This window comes from Leopardus geoffroyi, chromosome A2 (assembly GCF_018350155.1).
Source record: "Leopardus geoffroyi isolate Oge1 chromosome A2, O.geoffroyi_Oge1_pat1.0, whole genome shotgun sequence".
NCBI classification, from domain to species: Eukaryota; Metazoa; Chordata; class Mammalia; order Carnivora; family Felidae; genus Leopardus; species Leopardus geoffroyi.
The window spans coordinates 16,886,162-16,913,149 of NC_059331.1; the positions used below are offsets into that span (position 1 = coordinate 16,886,162).

The following is a 26,988-nucleotide window of genomic DNA, read 5'->3' on the forward strand; positions in this document are numbered from 1 at the left end:
AGGTGGGTGCTGAGAGAGCCTGAAAGTCAGGTGTCCCCACACCGGGCTTGGAGAAGAGTACAGCCTTGGCTGCCACCTTGAGTTCAGCCTTGGGAGACCGGGAGCTATGGGACCCAGATAAGAAAACCAAGGCCCAGAGAGACAACAGGATGTGTCCAAGGACACAGCTGACAGACAGTCGAGCCAGGATTAAAGCCAGGGCTGCCCAATTCTCAATCCTGTTGTTTCTCAACAGCCAGCATGCCTGGGTGGTTGGGAACCATGAGAGTTCCTGCAGGAAACAGATGGGAAGGCCCAACATGAGCAGTGTAGGAGGGGAGCTGAGGTCCTAGGGATCCCTGGGGTCTCTGGCCACCAGCACTGACAGTATGAGGCCCCTGACCAGGGCTCCTTGGAATTCCTGTGTCCAGGCTCAGCCAGCCACCACAAACATTGCAATGCTGCCCCTGGTAGCCTAACCAGCTCTGCGGCCTGCCAGGTAGGGCTTAGTGTGAAGTTCAGGTTTCATGATGACCTGGTCTGGGAGAGCCAGGCCAGTGCAAGAGACCTCAGGTTGTTTTGTTTAAAACACAGTCCTTCCTTTACATGCAGACAGAGCAAACTCCAGGGAGTTTACCTTCACACTGACACACCCAGAAGCTCTCTTCAGAACATGACAGAGGACTCCTGTTAACTCAGCTCTTCTGGAAAACGTGGCTGCTGATCTGTCCTCCAGCCCTGGGCAGGTAAGCGGGTGTGGTGTGGTGGGAATGGCGGTCTCAGGGGACCCACCTGGGTTCAACTTCCAGTGCCAGCCCTGGCTGTGCACCTTGGACAATGGTGTCTACATTCTCTAAGCTCCAGTCTCTTACTAGGGAACAGGGATGGAGTCCCAGACCTCACCTCATCACTGCGAAGACCAAACAAAACAACACACATAACCATCTGGCAAAGTGGCCAAAAACAGGTCACATATATGTAGTCACATTATCATGGCTTAAAACTATTATAATTGGATTTGGCATCTCCTGAGGATCTATCTCTCCATCCCTTGCACACCCCGACCCTTTCCCTAAGCATGGTCACCTCTGTCTCTAAGTTTCTCCAAGTTCAATACAACTGATCTTCTTATCGCCACTTTCCTCAAGCTGATGCTTCTGGGGGACTGGCTTCCCACTGCCCAATTAAAGTTGAAACCCCACAACCTGGGGTTCAACTTGGTCCCACCTTATCAACTATCATGCTCCAAGAAAAATGCCTCACTTTACACTCTTGGTCTGCTAAATAAGCCGTGCTGTTTCTCTATTCAACAAGAAGCCTTTCTTGAGCATCTACTATGTTAAAATGTTGGACTATATACGTTTGAATGGAAAATGATCTCTAGTGGGTGGAAACAGAGCACAGAGGGGAGACAGGTCACGAATCTGCAAGAGAGCTGGGGAAGGCTTCCTGGAGACAGTGGCATCTGAGCTCAGGCTAAAGGATAAGGAGTGCAGGCCTGGTGCGCCCCAAAGGGCAGTCCAAGCATGTGAACTTTGGTCACCCTCCAGAACTTTGGCCAGATCTGATCAAGGACAATGACAACAGTGCTAGCCACAAACATGTGTCAAGTGCAAGTGATGGGCCAGGCACTGCACTAAGCCTTTGCATGCTTTCATGTAATCCTCTGACAACGTCTAACGTAGATATGATTATCATCCCCATTTTCTGAATGCAGAAACAAGGGAACAAAGGTATTAAGTAACTTGCCCAAGGTCACATGCGTGTGCAAAATGGAAAGTCTCTACCATTTCTGCTTTGCTCTTCCCTTCGGTTGATAGAAACATCCCTCTTTCAGAAAGAAGTGTCCCTCTGAACCCAACAAGGCTACTGGTTAGTGATTCCAACAGAGGATGGGCCTAAGAGCACCAGGACCTGGCAGGGTGGATCAGAGTCCCCTCTGCAGGACACACAAAAGCAAAAATGCACACTGCAGCTGTCATCACACTATGGGGCCACTACAGCTAAAGGGGAGAAAGACGACTGTACAGAAAGCCACCTCCAGCATATGGAAAGACTTACAATTCAATAAAAAGAAATCCAAACAACTTCATTCAAAATGGGCAACACCTAAAAACACCAAAGAAAGATATGCAAATACAATAAACATGACATTAGTCATCTGGGAAACGCAAATTAAAACCATAGGGAGATTACTCTATACATCCATTAGAAAGCTTTTTAAAAATTTTGTGCCAAGAGTTTTATGGCCTGAAGACTGAACTTTAATGTTTGGGAATGTAAAAATAACTTAAGAGGCTGACGGATGTGGAAAGAATGGCATTTCTCCTCCACGGTCTTCCCCAAACCCATACCCCAGTCTAATCTAGAAAAAAAACAGACAAATCCCACTGGAGGAGCACTCTACAAAATACCTGGCCGCCACTCCAAACTGTCAAGGTCATCAAAGATAAGGGACGTCTGCAAAACTGTTGTAGCCAAGGGAGGCCACGGGGAAAGTAACCACTAAATTTAATGTGGTTAATGGAATCTTGGGACAGAAAAAGGACATTAGGTAAAAACTAAGAAAATTTGGTTTCCTTAGTTTTCCTTAGTGACAGTTTCTCAGAATTTCTTTGTTTTTGATAACCTTGACAATTTTAAGGAGTAGTGGTCAGGTACTGTATAAAAAGTCCCTCAAGTGGGATTCATCCAACTTCCCATAATTAGGCTGGGGTTATGGGTTTCTGGGAGAAAGACCAGAGGTAGAGTGCCTCACCTGTCACACATCAAGGGTATGTACTATCAGCCTGATCTATCACTGCTGACATTGACCCTGACCTCCTTGCTGGGGAGGTAACTGTCTGGTTCTCCACTGTAAAGTGATTCTTTGCTCCCTCTCTCCATATAGTATTCTTTGGAAGGAAGTCACTACGCACAGTCCATGCTTAAGGAAGAGAAGTTATATTCTAATCCCTTGAGGGAGAGTATTTACATAAATTATTTAGAATTTTTGCCTGGATTTATCTATTTTCCCCCATTTACTTAATCACATGAACTCAAGATATTTTATACTCTGGGTTATAATCCAATACTACTTTATTTTATTGCAAAATATCTTTTGTTTTCCAGCACTGGCCATTGGGAACTCTTTCAGTTGGCTCCTGTGTCCCTTTGACATATATTTATTTTGAACTGACATCTTTGTCTTCTCTTTCTAACCAGACAGATCTCCCCAGAAGCTGTGAGGCTCTACGTGTCCCCTAGATCATCCTGCTGGGTACACTGCAGAATGTAAACATATGCTGAATACAGGAATGAATGGAGGAAGAAGGATGTTCTGGTTCCTTAGTGGGCAGCAGGTGCTTGCATTGTTGTGCCCAGTGCCCGAGCCTCCTGATTTTCCTTTGGAAATGGTCCTCTCTTGTTCTAAGCCTAGTGATGGTGACAACTAGCTGATGAAGCCAGTCAACAAAGCACCACCTTCATCACAGGATTTGGGTTGGTGACAGGCAGGCTACCTCACTTAGATACAACCTGGCACCTTCTCGTCCTGCACTGGATTAGATATTGCAAGAACATAAGGCTCAAGCTGCTGAAGCTTTTAAGCAGATCAAGAGTGGAGCCAAAAGAGCCGAGAGGTGAACTCCTTTTGAGGCCCAAACCATAGTGTTCTTGAGTTCTAGGATTCTAAAAATTCCTTTTGATTACTCTGGTTTGAGCTGAGTTTTCTGTTCCTTATAACTAAATCAGTCCTTACTGCTCCTATATTGCTGGCCTGAATTTTTATCATGGATGGTCAGTGGAGGTAAGAGAACTGACCTCTGACCTGCAAAACACTAGGTGACTGCACTGAGGCCTGGGTCCTTCTCAATCCTTCAAGGGGTGGGGGCTCCAAAGAGAGAGAAAACAGCCAATCTTCTGACTGCTGAGCCCTGAAGTTATTTGTACACCTACTTATTATCATCATCCCAGACCAATGAAGGGCATTAAGGAAGTTTAAAGAGCTCACAAACAAGTCACCTCCCCAACAGCCGTACCATTAAATACCTACCATGTATTATCAGGCCAACCGAACTCTTCTAGTCATGAAACATCCACAAACACAGACTCCCCTGTTGTGACCACAAACCATCAGTTCCATAATGTGGTACAACTGCTTCAAGAGATTAATGAAGGTAAAAGGTCTGAACCAAGAAGGTCCCATAGTGAGCCAATGGTCAAGCTGGTACATGAAGTTACAGAACCAGTTTCTGCCAATACCACACCATGCTCCCTCTGACCTTCATGGACAGAGTCCCATTAAGCCAGATTAATATATGGCTTAACACACACCTATCTTACCAGCTATGTCTCTATTTCAGCAACAGTAGGGGCAAGTTTACAACAAGTTACCTGACTGCTATATTACCTATAAAGGACAGAGAGGAATGTATCATCATTGTCAGAGACAGGGCGGAAAAGGAAGAGCTCTGTTCCCCAGGCTTTGGTTTTCCTCCTCAACAATACACTCAGTCCAGCACAAATCCATGTGACCAAAGCACAATGTATGAAGGAAGGACACTTCATCTACTACCTGGCAGGTAAAAGCTTTCGAGATGGGCTAATCGAGCTTGTAAGATTTCCAAATAACGAGTCCAGCGTCACAGCGGGTTAAGTCCTCTACCTGAGACCCTCAGCTAGAGCAACCGTTACGTCCTCGGCTACATCAGTGCTCAGCTCAGAGGCAATCAACTGAGAATACTATGGCCCAGAACAAGCAGGGACCTGGGGTCAGGAGTCCTGGAGTTCTGATCCAGTGCTGACCCCATCTATAACTAGGTAACTGAGGCACTTCATCACCCTGGGCCCCCTTTCCTAGCTATAAAAGAGATTTAAAAAACCCAAAACACAAAAACTCAACACTTTTTACCAAACTTCATTGTGAGGAGAAAATCAGACGTGACATCTGAAAACATGAGGTGCACACTGATATATAAGACCCTGATCACAGAACATTCTCTAAGGATGCTCCATGGCTCTCGTGACCACTTGGGACAAGGAGGAGATGGCCTGCTTGCCAGAGCACTGCTTGGGCCCGGGCATGGTATGTGAGCAGTCCAGGTAGGACTCCAGACCCATCTGGCCATAGCTACAACCACCATAGATCCCACCTGGTTGTTGAGGACAGTCACATTTTTGTGTCACTTGGCGTTTCCTTTCAAAAAAGGTTATTAACTGTGTAATGAAATATTTGTGGTGCCTTTGTAAAAGCTGTTCAAGTACATATACCCACCAATCCGAAGCTGGCCACCCTCACTCTCACTCCCAGAACCCCTGCCTTGGCCAATTTCCACCCAACCCTCGGGGCTCTCCCCAGACACACACTGAGCACCTACCCACTCTGGCCGCTCACTGGGCTCCCCTGGTTTGTGGTCAGGGGCCACAGGTGGGGGCGAGTAGTCCTTCACAGGAGTGGTGAACTCCACCGGTCCTGTCCCTGGTAGGGGCAGTTTCAGCAGTGGGCAGCTGGGACGAACAAGAAGGAGAGAAGGGTTAGGACACGGCAGGAGCACAATCTGCGCCGAAATGAGTGACACAGGGGCCAACACAGCCGCACTGCATTCTCCCTGCTGGGACTGTATGTGTGTGCACAATATCGGAGTCATAAAACTTTAACTAGAAAGACACTCAGAAGACACCCAGATCAGAATATCAGAATTTTTCAAGCTCAGAGCACCTGGATGGCTCAGCCAGTTAAGTGTCCGACTCTTGGTTTCAGCTCAGGTCATGATCTTATGGTTTGTGAGATCGAGCCACATGTTGGGCTCAGAGCTGACAGGATGGAGCCTGCTTGGGATTCATTCTCTCTCTCCTCTCTCTGCCCCTCCCCACTTGCACACATGTGCCCATTTTCTCTCTCAAACTTAAAAAAAAGAAAAAAAAAAGAAAAAAGAACTTTTCCAAAAAAAAACAGGATGCGTGGATGGCTCAGTTAGGCATCCAACTTCGGCTCAGGTCATGATCTTACAGTTCATGGGTTTGAGCACCACGTTGGGCTCTGTGCTGACAGCTTGGAGCCTGCTTCGGATTCTGTGTCTCCCTCTCTCTCTGCCCTTCCCGTGCTTGCAACTGTCTCTCTCTCTCTCAAAAATAAACATTAAAAAAAAAAACAAAAAACTTTCGAGCTTATTTTTAGCCACAGAAAGCTTACAAGGAAGTCCAATTGATAAAACAGACTGGATGAATATTTTTAGAGACCTAATAAAGATGCTAAAAAAAAAAAAAAAAAAAAAAAAAAAAACCTTGTCAAATTAAAAGTAAGACAACAATAAGAAACCGGGGAGGGGGGGGGGGAAATGTGTAAAAATCCATAAGGAGGGGCGCCTGGGTGGCTCAGTCGGTTAGGCATCCAACTTCGGCTCAGGTCATGATCTTGCAGTTCATGGGTTTGAGCACCACGTTGGGCTCTGTGCTGACAGCTTGGAGCCTGCTTCAGATTCTGTGTCTCCTTCTCTCTCTGACCCTCCCCCACTCACACTCTGTCTCTGTCTCTCTCAAGAATAAATAAACATTAAATAAATAAATAAAAATAAAAATAAAAATCCAGAAGGATCCTGATGTACATTGCTGGGCAACTGCTCCAATTTAAAAAGACCACAAAAATTGTATATAACACACTGAGAGTGTATTTTACACTAGATTTTACACTAGACCCACCACTCACACAGGAAAAGCCCTGGCCTTACAACAAAAAGCTGGCAAACCCATGTACATTTTCATTTTGTGTCATGTCTCACTTTTTAACAAAACTTTTGTTTTTAATTTTAATTTACAACTCTGATACATGTACAAACCTTAACTATCTGGTGCAATGAACTTTTACATAGGCACACACCTGGGTAACCGCTGCCTAGATCAAGCTATAGAACATTTCCAGGACCTCAGAAGGCAGCTTTGTGCCCTTGCCCAGTGAAGAGCACCCCAAACTACTATCAGAACTTCCATCACCATAAACTCGTTTTGCCTTTGTAATGACTTATACATAAAATCACCCATGCTACGGGTGTTCTCTTTTGTGACTGGCTGCTTTGACCTAAATTTTATCTGCTAGATTCATCCATACATATCAGATCATTCTTTCCCGTAGGTATGTGGTATGTACTATTCCGCTGAATTATACACTACCCTGCATTTATCCATTCCACTGTCGAGGAACCTGCGGCTGTTCCCGGTTTCAGTTATGAAGAATAGAGTTATTACGGTCATTTTCATAGATGGCTTTTGGTGGCCATCAGCACTCATTTCTGTTGGGTGTGTTCCCAGAAGGAAGTGTTATTTTATAGTGTATGTGTTTGGCTTTGTAGAGAATACCAATTCTCCAAAGTAGTTGTACAAACGTATGTTCCCACCAGCAGTGTGACAAGAGTTCCAACTGCTCCAAATCCTTGCCACCTCTTGACACTGTCAGGCCAATTAAATGTAACCACATGGAAGAGGACGTAGTGGTATCTCCCTGCGGTTTCAATGTGCAGCAATGTGGAAAATTCTTTCATATGCTTGCTGGCCATTCAGACATAACCTCTTGTGAAGTCCCTCTTCTGTTTAATTGGGTTGGCTGTCTTTTCCTCATTGATTTTTAGTTCTTTATATATTCTAACAATTTTTTTTTTAATTTTTTTTTCAACGTTTATTTATTTTTGGGACAGAGAGAGACAGAGCATGAACGGGGGAGGGGCAGAGAGAGAGGGAGACACAGAATCGGAAACAGACTCCAGGCTCTGAGCCATCAGCCCAGAGCCCGACGCGGGGCTCGAACTCACGGACCGCGAGATCGTGACCTGGCTGAAGTCGGACACTTAACCGACTGCGCCACCCAGGCGCCCCAATATATATTCTAGACAGGAGTACTGAGTCGTCCTCACAGCTACACATTTCCCTCGTAGTACGACTATCACAGCATCCCATTAGATTTGGTATTTTGTGGGGCGCATGGGTGGCTCAGTCGGTTAAGTGTCCGACTTCAACTCAGGTCACGATTTCGCGGTCCGTGAGTTCGAGCCCCGCATCGGGCTCTGGGCTGACGGCTCAGAGCCTGGAGCCTGCTTCAGATTCTGTGTCTCCCTCTCTCTCTGACCCTCCCCCGTTCATGCTCTGTCTCAAAAATAAATACACGTTAACAATAAAAATTAAAAAAAAAAAAAGATTTGGTATTTCGGGTCTTTGTTTTTGTCCTCACCTCAAGGTATTTTCTGAATTTCCCTTCTGACTTCCTGACTCATTGGTTGTTTTAGAATATCCTGTTTAACTTCCACCTACTTGTGAATTTTCCAGTTTTCCTTCTAGTATGTTTAGTTTCATTCCCCTGCGATTGGAAAAGATATTCTATCTGATTTCAGTCTTCTTTAATTCATCAAGACTTGTCTGTGGCCTAACGGATGGTCTATCCTGGAGACTGCTCCGCGAGCACTTGAGAACATGTCTTCTGCTGTTGCTGGGTGTTCTCTGCATGTCTGTTAGGTCTGGCTGGTTGACACTGTTGCTCAAGTCCTCCGTTTCCTTATCTTGCTGTCTCTTCTTGTATCTAGTACTGACAGTACAGAACTGAAATATCCAACTATAACTGTGGATTTCTCAATTTCTCATTTCAATTCTGTCCGTTTTTGCTTCATTTATTTTGTAGCCTTGTTATTAGGTGTGTGAATGTTTATAACTGTGATGCACTCTTGCTGTACTAAAGCATTTATCAATATGTAATGTCCTTTATTTTGTTACCTTTTAGATGTTGTCTGACAATCATAGAGCCACTCTAGGTCTCTCTCTGTTACTGTTTGGCATGGAATGTATTTTTCCATCCTTACTTTCAACTTCTTTGTGGTTTTTTTTTTTTTTTAATTTTTTTTTTTCAACGTTTATTTATTTTTGGGACAGAGAGAGACAGAGCATGAACGGGGGAGAGGCAGAGAGAGAGGGAGACACAGAATCAGAAACAGGCTCCAAGCCATCAGCCCAGAGCCTGACGCGGGGCTCGAACTCACGGACCGCAAGATCGTGACCTGGCTGAAGTCGGACGCTTAACCGACTGCGCCACCCAGGCGCCCCTTCTTTGTGTTCTTATATCTCAAGTGTACTATGTATCTGAAGTGTCTTGTTGACAGTATATAGATTCTTTGTAAATTTAATCTGCCAATGTCTCTCTTATTTTTTAAAAATTTTTTTATGTTTATTTACTTTTGAGAGAAAGAGAGACAGAGCATGAACGGGGGAGGGGCAGAGAGAGAGGGAGACACAGAATCCGAAGCAGGCTCCAGGCTCTGAGCTGTCAGCACAAAGCCCAATGCGGGGCTCGAACCCACAAACCGTGAGATCATGACCTGAGCCGAAGTTGGACGCTTAACCGACTGAGCCACCGAGGTGCCTCTCTCTTATTTTTTTTTTTTTAAAGTTACTCATTTTTTTTTTTTTAACGTTTATTTATTTTTGAGACAGAGACAGACAGAGCATGAATGGGGGAGGGGCAGAGAGAGAGGGAGACACAGAATCGGAAGCAGGCTCCAGGCTCTGAGCCATCAGCCCAGAGCCCGATGTGGGGCTCGAACTCACGGACCGTGAGATCATGACCTGGGCTGAAGTCAGACGCTTAACCGATTGAGCCACCCAGGCGCCCCTCTTATTTTTTTTAATGTTTATTTTTTGAAAGAGAGCGCATGTACAAGCGTGCCAGTGGGGGAGGGGCAGAGAGAGAGAAGGAGCGGAATCCCAAAGAGGCTCTGCAGCCAGCACTGTCAGCGCAGAACCCAGTGCGAGGCTCGATCACACCAACCGTAAGTTCATGACCTGAGCTGAAATCAAGAGCCAGACACTTACCCAAACCACCCAAGCAACCCCAATGTCTCTCTTAATAGAAGAGTTAAATCCACTCCCATTTTATGTGATTACTAATAAGGAAGGGTTTACTTGTGCCATTTTATGTCTTGTATGACTTTTGTTCCTCAATTCCTCCAATTGCTGCCCTTTTTTGTATTTGGCTAATTTTTTTATGTGCCACTTTGACTCCCTTCTTCTTTCATTTTCTGTATTTTCAAGTTACTGTTTGGTTACAATAGGGATTACAATTATTATTAACAACTTACAACAACCCAGATTGAATAACATTGTTAAAGAGGGGTTCTGCAGATGTGAGCAGGCAGGAGAAAGATCAGTGACCTTGAAAATAAGACAGCTGAAATTATCCAGCCTGAGAAGCTTAGTTTCCATAGTATCTAAACACTTTGCTATATATCTGTTTCTTCCCTTCTATATTGTTATTGCCACAGATTACAATTTATACATTGTATGCCCATCACTACAGATCTAAAATTATTATTCAGTGCCCCTGCCTTTTAAATCATAAAAGACAGACGTTACAAACCAAACCAAAAATATAAAAGTCTGGTTATATTTACTAGTGTTACTTTTATTTATGGTTTCAAATTATTGTCTAGTATCCCTTCACTTCAGCCTGAAGGACTTGCTTTAGTGTTTCCGGTAGTGCAGACCCGCTCAGCTTTTGTTTATATGGATATCTCTATTTCTCCTTCATTACTGAAGACTAGTTTTGTAGAATATAGGATACTTGATTTTTTTCATTCAAAATTTAAAACGTTTTCTCATTGCCTTCTGGCCTCCATGGTTTCTGAGGAGAAATCAGCTGTCAATCACATGGAGACTCCCTTGTACATGAACACTGGCTCCTCTCTCGATGCTTCCAAAAACCAAGGTTCAGCTGTTTGGAGACAGGCATCCAAGGCTGTCTCTGGAGATTCAGCTAAGGTTCTGCTTTGGAAAGCCCTGCACAACACAGACTAACCTCTGGGCTCTGAATGTGGAGAGGAGTCTCGGGGCCCAGAGCTAAGAATGATGGAGCTTTGGCTTCACTGCAAGATGAAAGCAGGCAGTACACTCTACATCTACATTCACTTTCCATACCACAGCTGCCCAAAACACACTGACTGAACCAAAGGCAGCCTGCTTCTCAAACTGTGAATTAAAAAATATCTGTGAATTCCAGGAGTCTAAACATGGCAGCAGGAAGAAAAAGAAGGACAGCACACTCCAGAGCATCCAGCTTTCTCAGGATGAAGCCTACAGGCCTTGAAGTTCTTCAAAAGGCTCCCAGCCATTCCCCAACCCTGCCTCGGAGTCACACAACTGCTCTCTTGCTTCTGAGGCTCTGCCCCTGCTGGAACACACTTGCCTATTCTTCTCCTACATAACTCACCTTGGCGGCCTCACTTGCAGTACCACTTGCTGTAGGAAATCTTTCCCCAAATCTGGGTTGGGGCCCCTCCTTCTGTGAGCTACCAAAGGACCCTATACTCACCCCAACATGGTTCTTACCACTGGCAGCGGATCTGCCTGTCTCTGTCTCTATACTAGTCATGGTTCCTCTCACTGAGCACCTACTATGTGTCAGGCACCAATCCAAGTGCCTTCCATCTATCTGCTTATTTAAGCCTCAGCACAACCCAGTGTGACATGCAGAAGCTATATCCTCACCAGAAGGTGACAAAACCAGGATGTCAGCACAGGCATCAGAGTCTGTGCTCTTAACATCACACTCTAATACCGTGTATTGCATTTCTGTCTTGTTAAAAAACTGAAACATCCACACATTCCTTTTAACATAGGCAAAAGAAAAACACGCAAGGAAAAGAGTCTACAAAATTGCAAAATGCAAGGGAATAATCATCATCCACAGCTACCACATTGTAGCCAAAAGGAAAACTTGGAAGAAAACCATCAGGCAATTTTCAAAAGTAAAAACACTCACTTTTCCAAGGTTGGAAAACAGACTAGACATTTAAAGAAAGAAACTGTCTGGAGATTTCTACAACCACCCCCATGTTGCTTCCGCAAAACTCGTTTCTAAGACCAGATTATATCTTGGCTTGGCCTGATCTTACAGGGGCAAAGGAAATGAACCAGGTCTCCAAAACCTCCCCTGCCTTTCCTGTCTCAGCTCCACCCATCCAGCTGCTCAGGCCAAGCACTTTGATCTTGATCCTCTTTTTCTCATATTCCACATCTGGTCTTCAGACAATCCTGAAGGCTCCACCTTCAAAATATATCCAGACACCACCACATCTCACCACCTCCAGACCTTCAGCTTAGACTAAGCAACAATCAACTCTCACCTAGAGCAATGAATGCACTAGCACAGCTAGACTCTCCGCTTCTACCCCTGAAATCACTTATCTCTTAATCAAATATGGAACTAAAATCTCCAATCTCCCCCCCACCCAGCCCACACACCACCTGCTACCACGCCTGTATGGCCTGCTCCCCACATCTGGCCGCCCAACACATCCCCAGAGGCTGCTGCCCTCCCCTTCTCCCTTCTAGTCTTACTTCTGGGCACGCTGGCTCAACTTCCAACTGTTAGCATCTGCATCTCTCTCGCTTGAGACTGTTCTGTTGCCGCTGGAGGCCTCTCTGCCTAAGCGGTGGGAACCAATGCTGGCTGGAGGCAGCCCTCAACCAGTGGCTGATGTTGTGTAGATCAGGGGTTGGGAAACTACAGCCCCTGGCCTGTTTCTGTGTGACCTGTGAGCTAAGAATGGTTTTTACACATTTACAGGGTTACTAAAAAAAAAAAACAAAACTACGTGACAGAGACTGTATGTGGCCTTACCAACTGGCCCTGTAGGGAAAGAGTCTGTTGACCCTGGCACAGTCTGGCTCCCCCACACCCAGGTAACGAGCTCTGAGGTGGACGTCCTGCACCATTTCTCAGCGTTCCCGAGTGAGATTACACAGTTCCTGTGGTGGTAAGTTGCTGGATGATGCTTCTTCCTATTTCACTTTTCCACCTTCCTACCAGTGCTCACTTCATTTTACACATTAGCTACACGTATGTACTCAAATCCTTGCCTCAGGGGAGCCCAAAACGAAATGGCTCCCCTTGCTCTCCCCAAGGCCAGCCAAATTCCTGCTTGTCCTTCAGGGCAACACAGCCTTTGTATTCCTCCAATCCCAGGCAGGTAGGCACATGTCTTCTGTTCTCCATGGCAGCCTGCAAACACTGATCCTAGAGACTTCTCATCTGCATGATTAATATAAGAAATGTACAGGGAGGGTCCATGCCATTTTAATTTCTGCATCCCCAATATCAGTCACATAAAAGATGTTCAGGAAATGTTCAGGATTATTTATCTACCAGATGTTCCATGCGCGAGGCTGGCTTCATAACCCATATGGCTGCACAGGACCCCGCGTTCAGAAGGTCTCGGCGCTTGGGGTTTAATGCTCTGCAGTAGCTCTATGGAAATTCTCATTTATTTACTTACTTATTTATTTTATTCTCAAGTTAGTTAACATACAGTGTAGTCTTGGCTTCAGGAGTAGAATCCAGTGATTCATCTCTTACATGTAACACCCAGTGCTCATCCCAACAAGTGCCCTCCTTAATGCCCATCACCCATTTTCCCCACCCTCCATGCCCATCAACCCTCACTTTGTTCTCTGTATTTAAGAGTCTCTTATGGTTTGCCTTCCTCTGTTTTTATCTTATTTTTCCTTACCTTCCCCTATGATCCTGTTAAATTTCTCAAATTCCACATGAGTAAAATCATGTGATATCTGTCTTTCTCTTATTTCGCTTAGCATACTACCCTCTAGTTCCATCCACGTTGTTGCAAATGGCAAGGTTTTATTCTTTTTCATCTCTGAGTAGTATTCCATTGTATATACATAATTTGGCTATTGTTGATAGTGCTGCTATAAACATTGGGGTGCATGTGCCCTTTCAAATCAGCGTTTTTGTATCCTTCAGATAAATTCCTAGTAGTGCAACTGCTGGGTCACAGGGTAATTCTATTTTTAATTTTTCGAGAAATCTCCTGTTTTCCAGAGTGGTTGTACCAGTTTGCATTCCCACCAACAGTGCAAGAGGGTTCCCCTGTCTCCACATCCTGGTCAACATCTGTTGTTTCCAGAGTTGTTAATTTTAGCCACTCTGACCAGTATGAGGTGGTATCTCATTGTGGTTTTGATTTTTATTTCCCTGATGATGAGCGATGTTGAACATCTTTTCATGTGTTTGTTTGCCATCTGGATGTCTTCATTGGTATGGAAATTCTTAATAAATTTATCTTTAAACTTGCTTTTGAAGTGAAGTCCATCACAACACAGCATGTGCTGAGGGTATGGACTGTAGGCTCACCCATGGTCCCTCCTCCCTGGGACAGGTTCTTGACCACCAGCTCCTCTGCCCTCTCACATCCCAGGACCTGGCCCTGCCCTTCTTGTCCATATATCCCTTTTGTTGCCACCCTGTCAGGGGCCTGAATATAAAAACAAGGGGGCTTGGGGTCAGATGTACACATCCCGTTGTGTCTTGGGGCAGGGTGAGGCGACGGCCATCCCCTGGGCCAGGGTGGGCTTTTGGATGGGGAGGGGGGACCTTTCAACCACTCCCATGCAAGTATATTTAGGACCTTTAATGGTCCTTTCCCCTGCTTCTTGACCAAGCTTCTGTGCACTGTCCTGTTGCCCTGCATCCCACAATTACACGGATGCTACTGGCTCTAGTCTCAACTCCTCCTCACTCCCAGTCATCTAGGATGGAGGTTCAGGAGATGCCGAAGACAGATGGAAACATCAGCCTCAGAAATGACACTCAGAGATGTTGCATAAGGCACTTATCTGGAGGCATCAGGGTGGGAGATGTTTTCTCTCTTCGCCTCTCAGGGGAGAACAGTACAGGGCTAGAGGTGGGGTAGCAAAAGACTAGAAGGCGGTATTTCTGAGATCTCCTGCCCTTTCCTGCTTGAGGAAATTTGGGGTGGTAAAGGAGTCTCTGATCTCCCACAGGCATTTCAGAACTTTTCCAGAGCTTGTTTGTGAGGCCAGGAGTTAACTTCTGCTGGGGGGAGGCTTTGGCTCTGGCATGCTGAACAGGTCAGCATCCTGGAGCAGCTGCAGGAGCTGGTCCCTTGGGCTCTCAAGTGCAGGCTTCAGGGCAGAGACGAGGGGTGCTCTGGGACTCATTCTCAGCTACCCAGCTGGCTCTCCAAAGCACAACTGCACATAAGGCTTCAGTTACTTAGATTTCTTTCTTGATCACAAAGAGAATATAAATGTGTCTACAGTGACCACATGGGCGTAGAAAGAAGGAACCTTTAATACAGGCCCCTGTATGCACACTTCCCAAGGACTCATGGTGATCTGGGGAAACTTGAGATGTGGGGAGATGGGGGGAGAGGTGGACAGAGACCATGCAACGGAGATGTGCAGCCTCAGCTCAAAGGTACTGCATTCTGCCAGAGAAAATGGACGAGGAAAGGGGCCAAGCCTGCTCTGGAATACCCATGTAGTTTGCAAGATTACCGTCCTTCATGAGGTTTAGAATGGCCTCACTATGATTTAACTTGCTCTCCAAATGAAAATCACCATCTCTAGCCATGAGCAGCAGGCTGTAGGATCAACAAGTGACCCAATGACCCTCACGTTGACCTCTGTTCTGCACACAGGCAGTCCGCTAGCCTGGCGCTCGAGCACTCTCTCTTCACCCAACAGTGCACCCACCACATCCCAGGGCGCAATGGGAGCAACGGCGCCCTCTGCCTTGCTGGGCTGCTGCTGGGCCACACCCTCAGGTCCTGATGGCCTAACCTCTAGGAAATGTGAAGACACCTCTTGCCAGTGTCTACGTGCTGCAAGTTTCATCAGATTTTCCTGGAGGAAAAAGCATTCACTGTTCCCAGGGTGGTCCAGCGCTGAAGAATGGGGTCTACAGCTCAGGTGGCTGCCAGATCTGAACAAGGACATCAAGTGCAGGGGCCCTTTGAGTTCAAGCTGCACAAGGGTCTCATTCCAGGAACAATACAAGGTGAACAACTAAACAGAATCTAGGTATCTAATGAAACTACTAAATGCTATTACTCACACTCTGTTTTCTGCAGGCAACCCGAGGCTCTGAACAGAAGCAGGAAGCTGCTCTGCAGAGGGAAGGTTCCCGGGTCAGAAGAGGATACGGAGGCTTGTGCCCTGAGTCCACAACATCTCATCTCTTGCCCCAAAAGACCCACAACCCGTGGATTCTCTGATACAAACTTTATCATTTTTGGAGGCTAACAGACTTCATCTAGCCTTGGAAAATGTTTCCTAAGCCAATCAGATTTTAAGAAAAGTTGTTAAAAAACTCTTTTGAGATAACTCGACAAAGATGTTGGTTTGAGAAAGTAAGTACACAGCACTAAGAATGGGAGAGTACAAGGCTGATTTTTCTCTTCAAAGAAAAACTTTGGACTGCAAAGACATGAGGAAACTGTGGTGGCGTCAGAGGGCGGGACCAGAGGAGGTAGCAGGTTCTTGGAGGGGCTTGCCGGGATACTCCCTTCCCTGCCCATTTGCTGAACGAGCTGACTGATGACCTTAAATGATGAAGACGAAGACACCACTTACTCTTCCCGCAGGGTTCAGCTCAGAGGCTCTCCTCCAAAGAAGCCTCCCTGACATTGTCTCCCTTTGCCCCAAGGCCAGGTCACATCTGCTGGGCACAATATCCAATGTCTTGGACCCACAACTGTGCACTTCTGAGAGGAATGATGTGTGCATCACTGGTCTGGCATAGTGCTTGGCATTTATTATGGCCATCTTTTGTTTTTTTAAGCCATCTTTATTGAGAAAACCCAACTTTGTGCTCTCTCCCCAACTTCTGCTATATAGGGCTACTGCCTCAAAAAGACTGTTCTCGGTCTAGGCAGATCCTGCCAGGCCCTAATCCTGGCCCACTGCAACTGAGACCATCTCTCTCAGGCTTCTTGTTCAGAGAGCAAACATCTTGCAATGAAAGCTATCAGCACCAAATAGTATTCTTCAAAACGTTCCTATCACCAGGGTGAAGTAGAGAAAGTACAGGGCTTTCCACAGGGACCTGCCAGTCATAATATTTACCACTTACCAGCTCTCCACACTAGTTTAATCACCCTTAAAAAAAAATCTAGGACACAACCACCCCCTCCAAGGATGTCAGGCACCAAATGGAACAGTGTGTGTGTGAAAGGAAAAGCATCAAAGGACCTACAAAGCCGGAGGTCAATGAAGATCAGTCTTCCTTTCCTTCCCATCAGCCTAGTCCTACCCTGAGCCTCACCACCCACCTCTTCCTCTAGACTGATGTTCAGCCAGAAGCACCTGTGAAATATAAGGCAGGCTTGGCTGCATCTGGGCTGTACTGGTTGTTAAATATTGTTTTCATCACACCTGCCTCTTCCCCAACTTCCATCCTATTCTAATTCACCATGAGTCAAGAGGGAGTTCTCCAAACTTGACATGTCAGCTGTCTCCTAAGGTTTTCATACCAGAGGCCCTCATATCATAAATCCAAGGACTGTCTGTTCTGAAACATTTGTGTAATATCAAATTATTCATTCAAAGATAAGGCCCAACTGCACCCAAGCAGCTGCTACACATATCCTACATTCCCTGTCCAGGAAGCTGCCTGGTCTCAGCTGGCTACACCCAATACCCAGAAGATGAACAGCAAAGAGGAAACATACTTTCCGTTTCCCGTAGCCAGAGTTGTGTTTGTGGAAGGGGAATCACAACTACCACCTCGTCAACTCAAACTGCTCACCGAGCAGACAAGTTTAATCCAATGTACTCATCCATCAAGTATTTCTTACCATGTTCCCATGTGCTGAGGCATGTGTAAAGAGGCCATCGAGGAGCTGAGAACTTAGTGGAGGGGAAGCTAAGTTCTACCACCCTCAACAGAAGGCAACATCAGTGATAATAACCATGAGTGTCCCCACACACTGCTGCTCCAAGAATCAGAATAAGAGAGAAAACTCTTTTCACTGAAAGGTGATAGAACTTCAGAGAAATTTTCAAGAAAGACACAGTCTAGTGGTTCTCAGCACATGGTCCCCAGGCCTGGGAACTTGTTAGAGATGTAAATTCTTGGGCTCATCCCAGACCTGATGAATGGAAACTCTAGGGTGGTGCTCAGCAATCTGTGTTTAGCATGCCGTCCAGGTGATTCTGTTGCTAGCTCAGGTTTAAGAGCCATGGACTTATCACACAGGCCAAGCCTGGGAAAGTATGATTTTGAAGGAGAGAGACGATTTTTGAAAAGTATGATCTTGAAAGAGATTCTGAAAGAAATAATTAACCTAGAGGAAAAAACAAGAGCTATGTTCTACAAATTTATCTCCTATAGGATGTAGCCATAAGTATCCTGTACAACACAATCTAACAAAATTTAAACGTCAGTATAAATACACATCCACAGCGAGGACAGTCAGGGTGACAGAGTGCCATAGTGCTGGCACCAGAATCCCTAGGCCTAGATTTAAATCCCAGCATCCCTGCTTATTAACTGTGCACACCATGCAAGTCTTCAATCCTCGACCTCACTTTGGTTAAATGGAAATATAACTGGACCGCTTCCCAAGGTTATTATGAAGCACCCAGCAGGAAATTCTCAATGAAAGATGCTCATCTTTCTTAGTCCTAAGTAGAAAAGAGCTTGGGATCATTAACAAACTGAACAGTGAGCTCAGTCCTGAGCCACCCTCCTTCCAGCACAGCAATGACTACATCTAACAAATGTCAGATGTACAATGAATATGGAAACCAGAATTCTTTCCAGAGGCAAGGATCATACAGTTGGCTCTTTTCATGGGTGTCAGTGTTTTGGAGCCAAAAAGGCCATCAGATATCTTCTTACACCGAGCCTATCCTTTTATAAGCCACAGCCTTCAGCTTCTGTAAGGCCCTGTGATAGAAAGACAGATGTGGATGGAAGGCAGCTACCACAACAGTCCTTGGTGACCACAGCTGGCCCTGAGAATCAGCAAGAGATCAGAAAGAGGCTCCTTGTGGCCACAAGAAAATGACTGGAGAGCACAGAACCAAGTCTCTGGGTAAGCCTGAACGAGGGTGTCCAAGAAATTGTTCAAATGGACTTGGTTTTGCAACACACTCAAATGCTCCTGCTCTCAACCAGGTACTAAAATGTACCAAAATGAAACTGTCACTGTTGAGAAGGAAAATTAAAAAATCATGCCTTTCAATCATCTTGTGGTTTCTTAAAAGCATTTAAACATTATTCTGAAATAATTTTGAACAAATCTGGAGAATCCCTACGTCAGGGCCAGACTGGTCTGTTTCAGTATAGTGGCTAAATACCCCAGGACTAGAGCTCTCCACCCAGCAGCTTCAACCAGCCGCCAGTCAGTGTATAAAAAGTATACACAGTCCAAGGGCTACCGAGCAGTCAGAATTAGGAAACCTACTGTCCCAACACACTGGCCCAACATATCCAGGACAACTCAGAAACATACCAGCAGGCTAAGATGCAGAGCCCCGTGAAGAGAATGATAGGGATGGGGTAGGATGCACAGAGCAGCCCATGGTTGTAGAAGGCCTGAGATATCTTCTCACGCAGCCTTTCAGTCAGGGTCATCCTCAGCTGAAGTCACCTTGCTGCCATCCCGGAAAGTGACCATGGATCAGCCTGGTGCACGCTGGACAGCACTGACAATGGACACCATCTGCAGATACCTGGCAAGGGAGAAAAGTCAACATTAACAGCTAGTACTGGTTCTGCACACTAGGGCTGCTGGGGGAGGCAGCTGTGACGTGGGTGGAGACATGTTTCAGGATGCCCACATGCAAAATCTGGAGACATCAATCCCAACACACACGTGCGCGCGCGCGCGCGCGCACACACACACACACACACACACACACACACACACACCCCGGTCAGCTCTTAGTGACTGTGGGCAGTTTCTAAGTCAGTCTAACTAAAGAGGCCAAAAGACTGCCCCTCTAGTTCTGATAACAAACTCTCAACCTTCTTCCATAGAAGGAATTTCTAAAAGACCACTCCCCAGGGGCTCCTGGGTGGGTGGCTCAGTCAAGTTGAGTGTCTGACTCTTGATTTCGGCTAAGGTCATGATCCCAGGGTTGTGGGATCAAGCCCCAGAGTTAAGTGTAGAGCCCATTTGGGATTCTCTCTCCCTCTACCCCTCCCCTGTTCACATGCGCACACACGCATGTGTGCCCCCTCTCTCTTGGAAAAAAAAAAAAAAAAAAAAGACCACTCCCCAGACAGGGCATTGTTCTCACAGGTGGCACAAGAAAGCACAGCTGAGTAACAGATATCACCTTCAGCTGCCCTCTGACAGAGGGGTGTTCTGGACACCCTCCCCACCTTTCTCTAGGCACAGGCAGATCGACAGAAATCCTTGGGGGAAAACTTCACACAGAGGTGACCCCTCAGAAAACACATTCTTGCACAGTGTTCCACTGGTAAAGAATGTTCAGTGGAGGGGCACCTTGGTGGCTCAGTCAGTTAAGCGTCCCACTCTTGGTTTTGCCTCAGGTCATGATCTCATGGTTTGTTTGAGCCCCGCATCAGGCTCTGTGCTGAATGTGCAGAGCCTGCTTGGGATTCTCTTTCTCCCTTTCTCCCTCTCTCTCTACCCCTCCCCACTTGTGCACTCACTCTCTCAAAAAAAAAAAAAAGAATGTTCAGTGGAGTCAGCCTTTAACATAAAAACACCAAAAAACCCAGGCTCCTGACAGAAAACAAATTCACTGTGGCTGCATCATTAGGTGGAAGCTGCTGCTCTTGGTGAGGCAGTTGTTCCTGGGACACAATCCTGTTGCTGCCTGCCCAGCAGCTGTCTTCTTTCTGGCACAAGGGAACCACCTCCCTCCACAGGATTGGGCCTGGACAGACTGTCAGTCAAGGTGCCACTCCCTGACCCACACCAGGCCGGCTGGGCCTTTGTCCCTGGACTTTGACTTCTGAACAGACAGCAGCAGGAACTGGATGTGGTGGTGCTTATTCAACCCCAAGAGGTTCCCGCTCCTAAGATCACGGCTCCTCTGACACCAGCACTTTCTGAAGATGAGGCTCCACAGCTTTTCTTTCCAGTCTGTGAGCCATCCCATATCCTTCCAATAAATCCTTTCTGCTTGTACGAGTCAAAATTAAGTTCTGTTGCTTCCAACCAGAAAACCTTAAACCAGTAAATTCAGAATAGAAAACTCCAGCAGAAGCCAGGGATCTAGAATTCCCTTCCTTACTGAGCTCTCCAATGTTACCCTAGAATAAACCTACTTCTCCTGTTCCCCGTTGCTGTTTTCTTTGGTCTGTGCTACAGGGAACCTGCTGGGACTTGTGTCTTGGCTTGATCAGGCTCACTGATGGAAACCTAGGCCAAAGAGGTGACTCTTCAGCAGTGTCAAGACCAGAAACGAGAAGCAAAAGGAGTCACACGACAGCCAATTCACAAGAAGACAAATGGCTGCCAATCTTTCCACCTTCCTGGAAACACAAGCCTTCAGTGCATATGCAATTTTCCAGTCCAGCAACCCTCTAAGGAAATACAAAGAATCCTCTGTGGGTCAATTCAATAGGAAATGGATAGAGGAGCCAGCAGGTAGCAGCTGCTGGCCCAAGTAGCAGAGGTGTTCACAATAGCTCAACAATTCACAAGGCTCACCTGGAGCGTGACAGGTCAAAGAAGTCTCTAGCAGTGCACCCACAGCAGGCAACCCACAATAGTGCTCACCACCCAGCATAAACAAGGATTCTGGGAAGCATTTGTTACTGCTCCTGTGCCACCGGCCTTCCATCCTGCCCCTGGGGTGGGGGTGGGGAAACAAACCTTGATGAGACGCACACCTGTGGAGAGACACTATCAAGAGGATCCCTGAAGACCGAAGGCCATAAACTAGCTTTTCCAACCTCTGTCCTCTGACAAGTCTCTCATCACTTCCCTGAAGTGTCGCAAAACCAAGCCCTCCAGGAAATTCTGATTTTGTAATCCCAATCTCCTTCTTGGCCTCCTCTGCACACACATTGGCAATACAGGAGGGGTCAGGTCGCACCCCTGCAGTCCAGCTCTTACAAGCGGAACTATAGACAAGAGAAAAAACTATCCAATTCACTTCCGGTTTGCAGCAAATGCAACTCTTTCTGACATGATCTTAGTTAATTTCACCTCCCACTGACCTTTAGTTATTAGTTATACTAATAGTTAATTTTCACAGCACCTGGAAAACAAAGCAAAAAAAAAAAAAAATTCTAGTTCATGACACAGCCAACCTACCTGAACCTACCAAGAGGAGACATTATTCATCTCTACTCCACTGTACACATTTTAATGCAAAGCTACTCCAAAGCAAAATTTACCCAACCTGATCCAAAAACCTGTTTTTCTTACATTGCCCCACACTCATAGGTTTCTTCAGATCAAAACCTATGGCTCTCCTTGAATTTAAAGAGAGAGACACAACATGCACAAAGGATGGAGGCCAGGAGGCCTGAGTGGACCACATTACATAAAAATGTAAACAACCCTGCTGCCTGCCTTTGTGGGAGACCCCACTATAAGCAAAAACAAAGGAGTTTGTTATTAGACACCTAAATTACAGAGCTGTGCACACGAAGGAAAAAACTCCTAGAACCAGTCAGAACAGCCCTCAGGAATTTTACAGAGGAACAAGCATAGATCAAGTCAGTCACTCTGGCTCAGAAAATAAAGGGCACTAGGAGTGGAATGAGTCCATGAGGACAGACTGGGGAGGCAGGCGCATCCCACTTTGCTGTGAGCTCGCTTGAGGTGCCCACAGTTCTGAACCAGCGCCAAATTGTGAAAATACATGTGAAAGTTTCAGAAAAATCCACACATACACGATATGTTAACATAAGACACAATTTTTTTTTAAGATGATGGTCTTTTTGCGCCTATATTCACCACTCAACATTTAAAATTCTCTTCAACCAGGGGCGCCTGGGTGGCGCAGTGGGTTAAGCGTCCGACTTCAGCCAGGTCACGATCTCGCGGTCCGTGAGTTCGAGCCCCGCGTCAGGCTCTGGGCTGATGGCTCGGAGCCTGGAGCCTGTTTCCGATTCTGTGTCTCCCTCTCTCTCTGCCCCTCCCCCGTTCATGCTCTGTCTCTCTCTGTCCCAAAAATAAATAAACGTTGAAAAAAAAAAAAAAATTAAAAAAAAAAAATTCTCTTCAACCAACTCACACATTAAGAATCAACCAAGAAAAGGGCACCTGGGTGGCTCAGTCAGTTAAGCTCCTGACAGTGGCTCAGGTCATGATCTTGCAGTTTGTGGGTTCAAGCCCTGCGTCGGGTTCTGTGCTGACAGCTCAGAGCCTGGAATCTGCTTCGGATTCTTTGTCTCCCTCTCTCTGCTCCTCTCCCACTCCTCTCTCAAAAATAAAAAAAAAAGTTAAAAAAAAGATTAAAAAAAAAAAAAGAATCAACCAAGAAAAATAAATGTGCCAAAGGAAGGTGGAGGAATAGGGAAAAAAGATGTAAAAAACTATACAGACTACAGGCTCTGTCCCACAGCTTTCCAGGACTGTTTGTTGAAAATATTCACCACCTCCCCCAATCTTTGGCTACACTGGAACTGTCACACTTGTTCTTACCACAAAGGTTTACGGACTATCCCATTTCTCTGGAATAAACGCCTAGAAGTGAAACACCTAGGGTACTATGGTTATGTTTACATTTTCTAAGAAACTGCCAAAATATTTCCCAGGGTGCCTGTACCACTTTACATTCCCCCCAGCAACATATGAAACTATTTCTTCTCATCCACCATCATTCAGTATTTCCACTATTTTTTTTTTTAGCTGTGCCAACAGGTGTGTACTGATAGCTAATTGGGTCCTAAGTTATCCTTTCCTAATGACCAGTGACACTGAACACACACATGTGCCACATGTCTGTGTGTATATGCCTCAGGATGTTATATATGCAAGATCATGCCATTTGCAAATACAGTTAGTTTAATTTCTTTTCTAATTTCGATGTTTTTTATGTGATTTTCTTCTAAAACTGTCTTGGCTAGACCTTCTAGTACAATGTTGAATTGCACTGGTGAGAATGAATCCTCATCTTATTCCTGAGCTCAGGAAGAGAACATTCAGTCTTTCACCATTAAATATGACATTACATGGAAGTTTTTCATAAATGCCTTTATCAGGCCTCTATTCCTAGTTCGAGACGTTTTTAAAAAAATCATTAAAGGGTATTGTTTTTTGTGTCTTTTAAGATAATCTTGTGTTTATTTATCCTAATAAGGTTTATAAAGACTGAGTTTTCTTCATATTTTGAACCAACTTTGCATTACTTCTAAATGTTAGACCAGGTTTGCTAATATTTTGTTGAGGGCTACTGTATCTGTATTCATGAGGGATACTGCCCTGCAGTTTTCTTTTTATACGACATCTTTGTCCAGCATTTGGTATTAGGGTAATGCTGGCCTCACAGGATGATTTGGAAGTGCTCCCTTATTTTTTGGAAGAGTTCATGATAAATCTTTAAACATCTGGCAGAATTCACTAGTAAAGCCATCAGATAATGGGCTTTTATTAGTGGCAAGTTTTTTGTTTTGTTTTTAGTGGGACATTTTAAAATTATTAACTCAAACTCTTTCCTTGTTTCCTGCTATTCAGATTTTCTATTTCTTCTTTTTTTTGTGATTTCATTTTATTTTATTTTTTATTTTTTTAAATTTACATCCAAATTAGCATATATTGCAACAATGATTTCAGGAGTAGATTCCTTAGTGCCCCTTACCCATTTAGCCCATCTCCCCTCCCACAACGCCTCCCATAACCCTTTGTTCTCCATGAATCTTTTCTGTTTTGTCCCCCTCCCTGTTTTTATATTATTTTTGTTTCCCTTCCCTTATGTTCATCTGTTTTGTCTCTTAAAGTCCTCATATGAGTAAAGTCATATGATTTTTGTCTTTCTCTAATTTCACTTAGCATAATACCCTCCAGTTCCATCCACATAGTTGCAAATGGCAAGATTTCATTCTTTTTGATTGCCGAGTAATACACCACATCTTCTGTATCCACGGATGGACATTTGGGCTCTTTCCATACTTTGGCTATTGTTGATAGTGCTGCTATAAACATGGGGGGGGGGTGTCCCTTGGAAACAGCATACCTGTATCCCTTGGATAAATGCCTAGTAAGTGCAATTGCTGGGTTGTAGGGTAGTTCTATTTTTAGTTTTTTGAGGAACCTCCATACTGTTTTCCAGAGTGGCTGCACCAGCTTGCATTCCCATCTATTTCTTCTTTAAGTCAGTTTTCTTAGTTTGTTTCAGGATCTGCCCATTCTATCTAAGTTAACTAATTTACTGGCATAGTATTTACTATTCATAGTATATCCTTGCAATCTTTTTTATTTCTGGAAGGTGGGTGGTATTGTCCCCACTTTCATTAATAGTTCTAGTAATCTGAATCTTATTTGCTTGGTCATTCTAGCTAAAGGCTTGCCAAGTTTGTTGATCTTTTAAAAGAATCAACTTTTGGTTTTACTTACTCTGTTGTTTTCCTATTCTCTATTCATTTGTTTCCACTCTAGTTTCATAATTTTCTTCCTTCTGTTTGCCTTGGGTTTATTTCACTCTTCTTGTTCTAGTTTCTTAAAGTTGAAGAATAGTTACCTCCTTAATAGTTGAGGTTACTGACTTGATATCTTCCTCTTCTTTTCGTTATTTATTTGCTTTTGAGGGCGAGAGAGAGAGAGCACAGATGGAGGAGGGACAGAGAGAGAGGGGAGACACAGAATCTGAAGCAGGCTCCAGGCTCTGAGCTGTCAGTGCAAAGCCTAACGTGGGGCTCGAACTCATGAACTATGAGATCATGACCTGAGCCACCAACTAAGCCACCCAGGTGCCCCTCTTCCTCTTTTCTTAATATAAGCATCGACAGCTATAAATTTCCCTCCAAAAACTACTTTAGCTGCATCCTGTAAGTTTTCATATTTGTGATTTTGTTTTCATTCACCTCAAAGTATTTTCTCATTTCTCTTATGCTTTCTTCTTTGATAACTGGGTTTTTAGGGGTTGTTATTGAGGTTTCCTTATATTCTTTCAATAGGAGTCTTTGTCTGATATGCTCTTTGGAAATACTTTCTCCCACTCTGTAGCTTGTCTCCTTTTTTATTCTTTCTACAAACTTTTTGACATAGCCAAAGTTTCTAATTTAGATGAAGTCTAATTTATCCATTTTTCTTCTTTTATGGATCATGCTTTATTTGCCATGTATAAGAATTCTTTACCCTGCTGTGCTTCTGAAAATTTTCTCTGATGTTTTCTTCTAGCATTTTTTATAGTTTTACATTTAAATCTATGATCCATTTGAGTTACTTTTTTTATATGCTGTGAAGCTTAGGCCTAGGTTGTTCTCTCCCGACCACCCCATAGATATCCAATTGTTCCCACAGCAACTGTTGAAAAGACTACCCTTCCTCCACTGAACTGTCCTGACACATTTTAGTCTGTTCGAACTACTACAACAAAAATATCATGCACTGGGTGGCTTAAACAACATATGTATATTTATTTCTCACAGTTCCGGAGGCTGGGAAATCGAAGATCAAGGCACTAGCAGACTACATTTCTGGGGAAGGCCCACTTCCTGGTTCACAGATGGCTATTTTCTGCGTCCCTACATGACAGAGAGTAAGAGGTAAGAGCTCTCTGGGGTCTCTTTTATGAGGGCACTGATCCCTTTTTTTTTTTTTTTTTTTTTAATTTTAAACGTTTATTTATTTATTTTTGAGAGGGAGATAGAGTGGGAGCAGGAGGGAGGCAGAGAGAGAGGGAGACACAAAATCCGAAGCAGGCTCCAGGCCCTAAGCTGTCAGCACAGAGTTGGACGCAGAGCTCGAAACCACAAACTGCGAGATCATGACCTGAGTTGAAGTCAGATGCTTAACCGACAGAGCCACCCAGGCGCCCTAGCACTGATTCCATTTCTTGAGGGCTTCACCCTATAACCTAATCACCTCCCAAAGTCCCCCACCTTCCTAGTATCATCACACCGGGGTTAGGATTTTAAAATGTAAATTTGGGGGAGTCACAAACATTCAAAAAGCAGTTGGCTGTACTTGTGTGGGTGTATTTCTAGGTTTCCTAGGTCCAGTGATCTATGTGTCTATCCCTCTACCAATACTACTCATGATTACCGAAACTATAAAAAAGTTTTGAAATGGGTATTCTGAT

At 44.9% G+C, this 26,988-nt stretch overlaps 1 protein-coding gene across 2 annotated transcripts in view; it reads right to left on the reverse strand.

Moving 5' to 3' along the window:
• The window catches only part of LOC123605608 (SREBF chaperone), a 73,455-nt gene that overhangs the window by 17,576 nt on the left and 28,891 nt on the right, over window positions 1-26,988 (reverse strand). The window contains exons 1-3 of one of the 2 annotated variants that reach the window (XM_045492718.1): window positions 21,444-21,532; window positions 19,269-19,488; window positions 5,337-5,466 (exon numbers count right to left, since the gene is read on the reverse strand). In XM_045492718.1, coding sequence (XP_045348674.1) covers window positions 5,337-5,466; window positions 19,269-19,390 — 252 coding nt within the window. In that variant the 5' untranslated portion in view covers window positions 19,391-19,488; window positions 21,444-21,532. Of the gene's footprint in view, window positions 1-5,336; window positions 5,467-19,268; window positions 19,489-21,443; window positions 21,533-26,988 lie in introns of those variants that run through there. The other variant, XM_045492717.1, reaches the window with a different exon arrangement.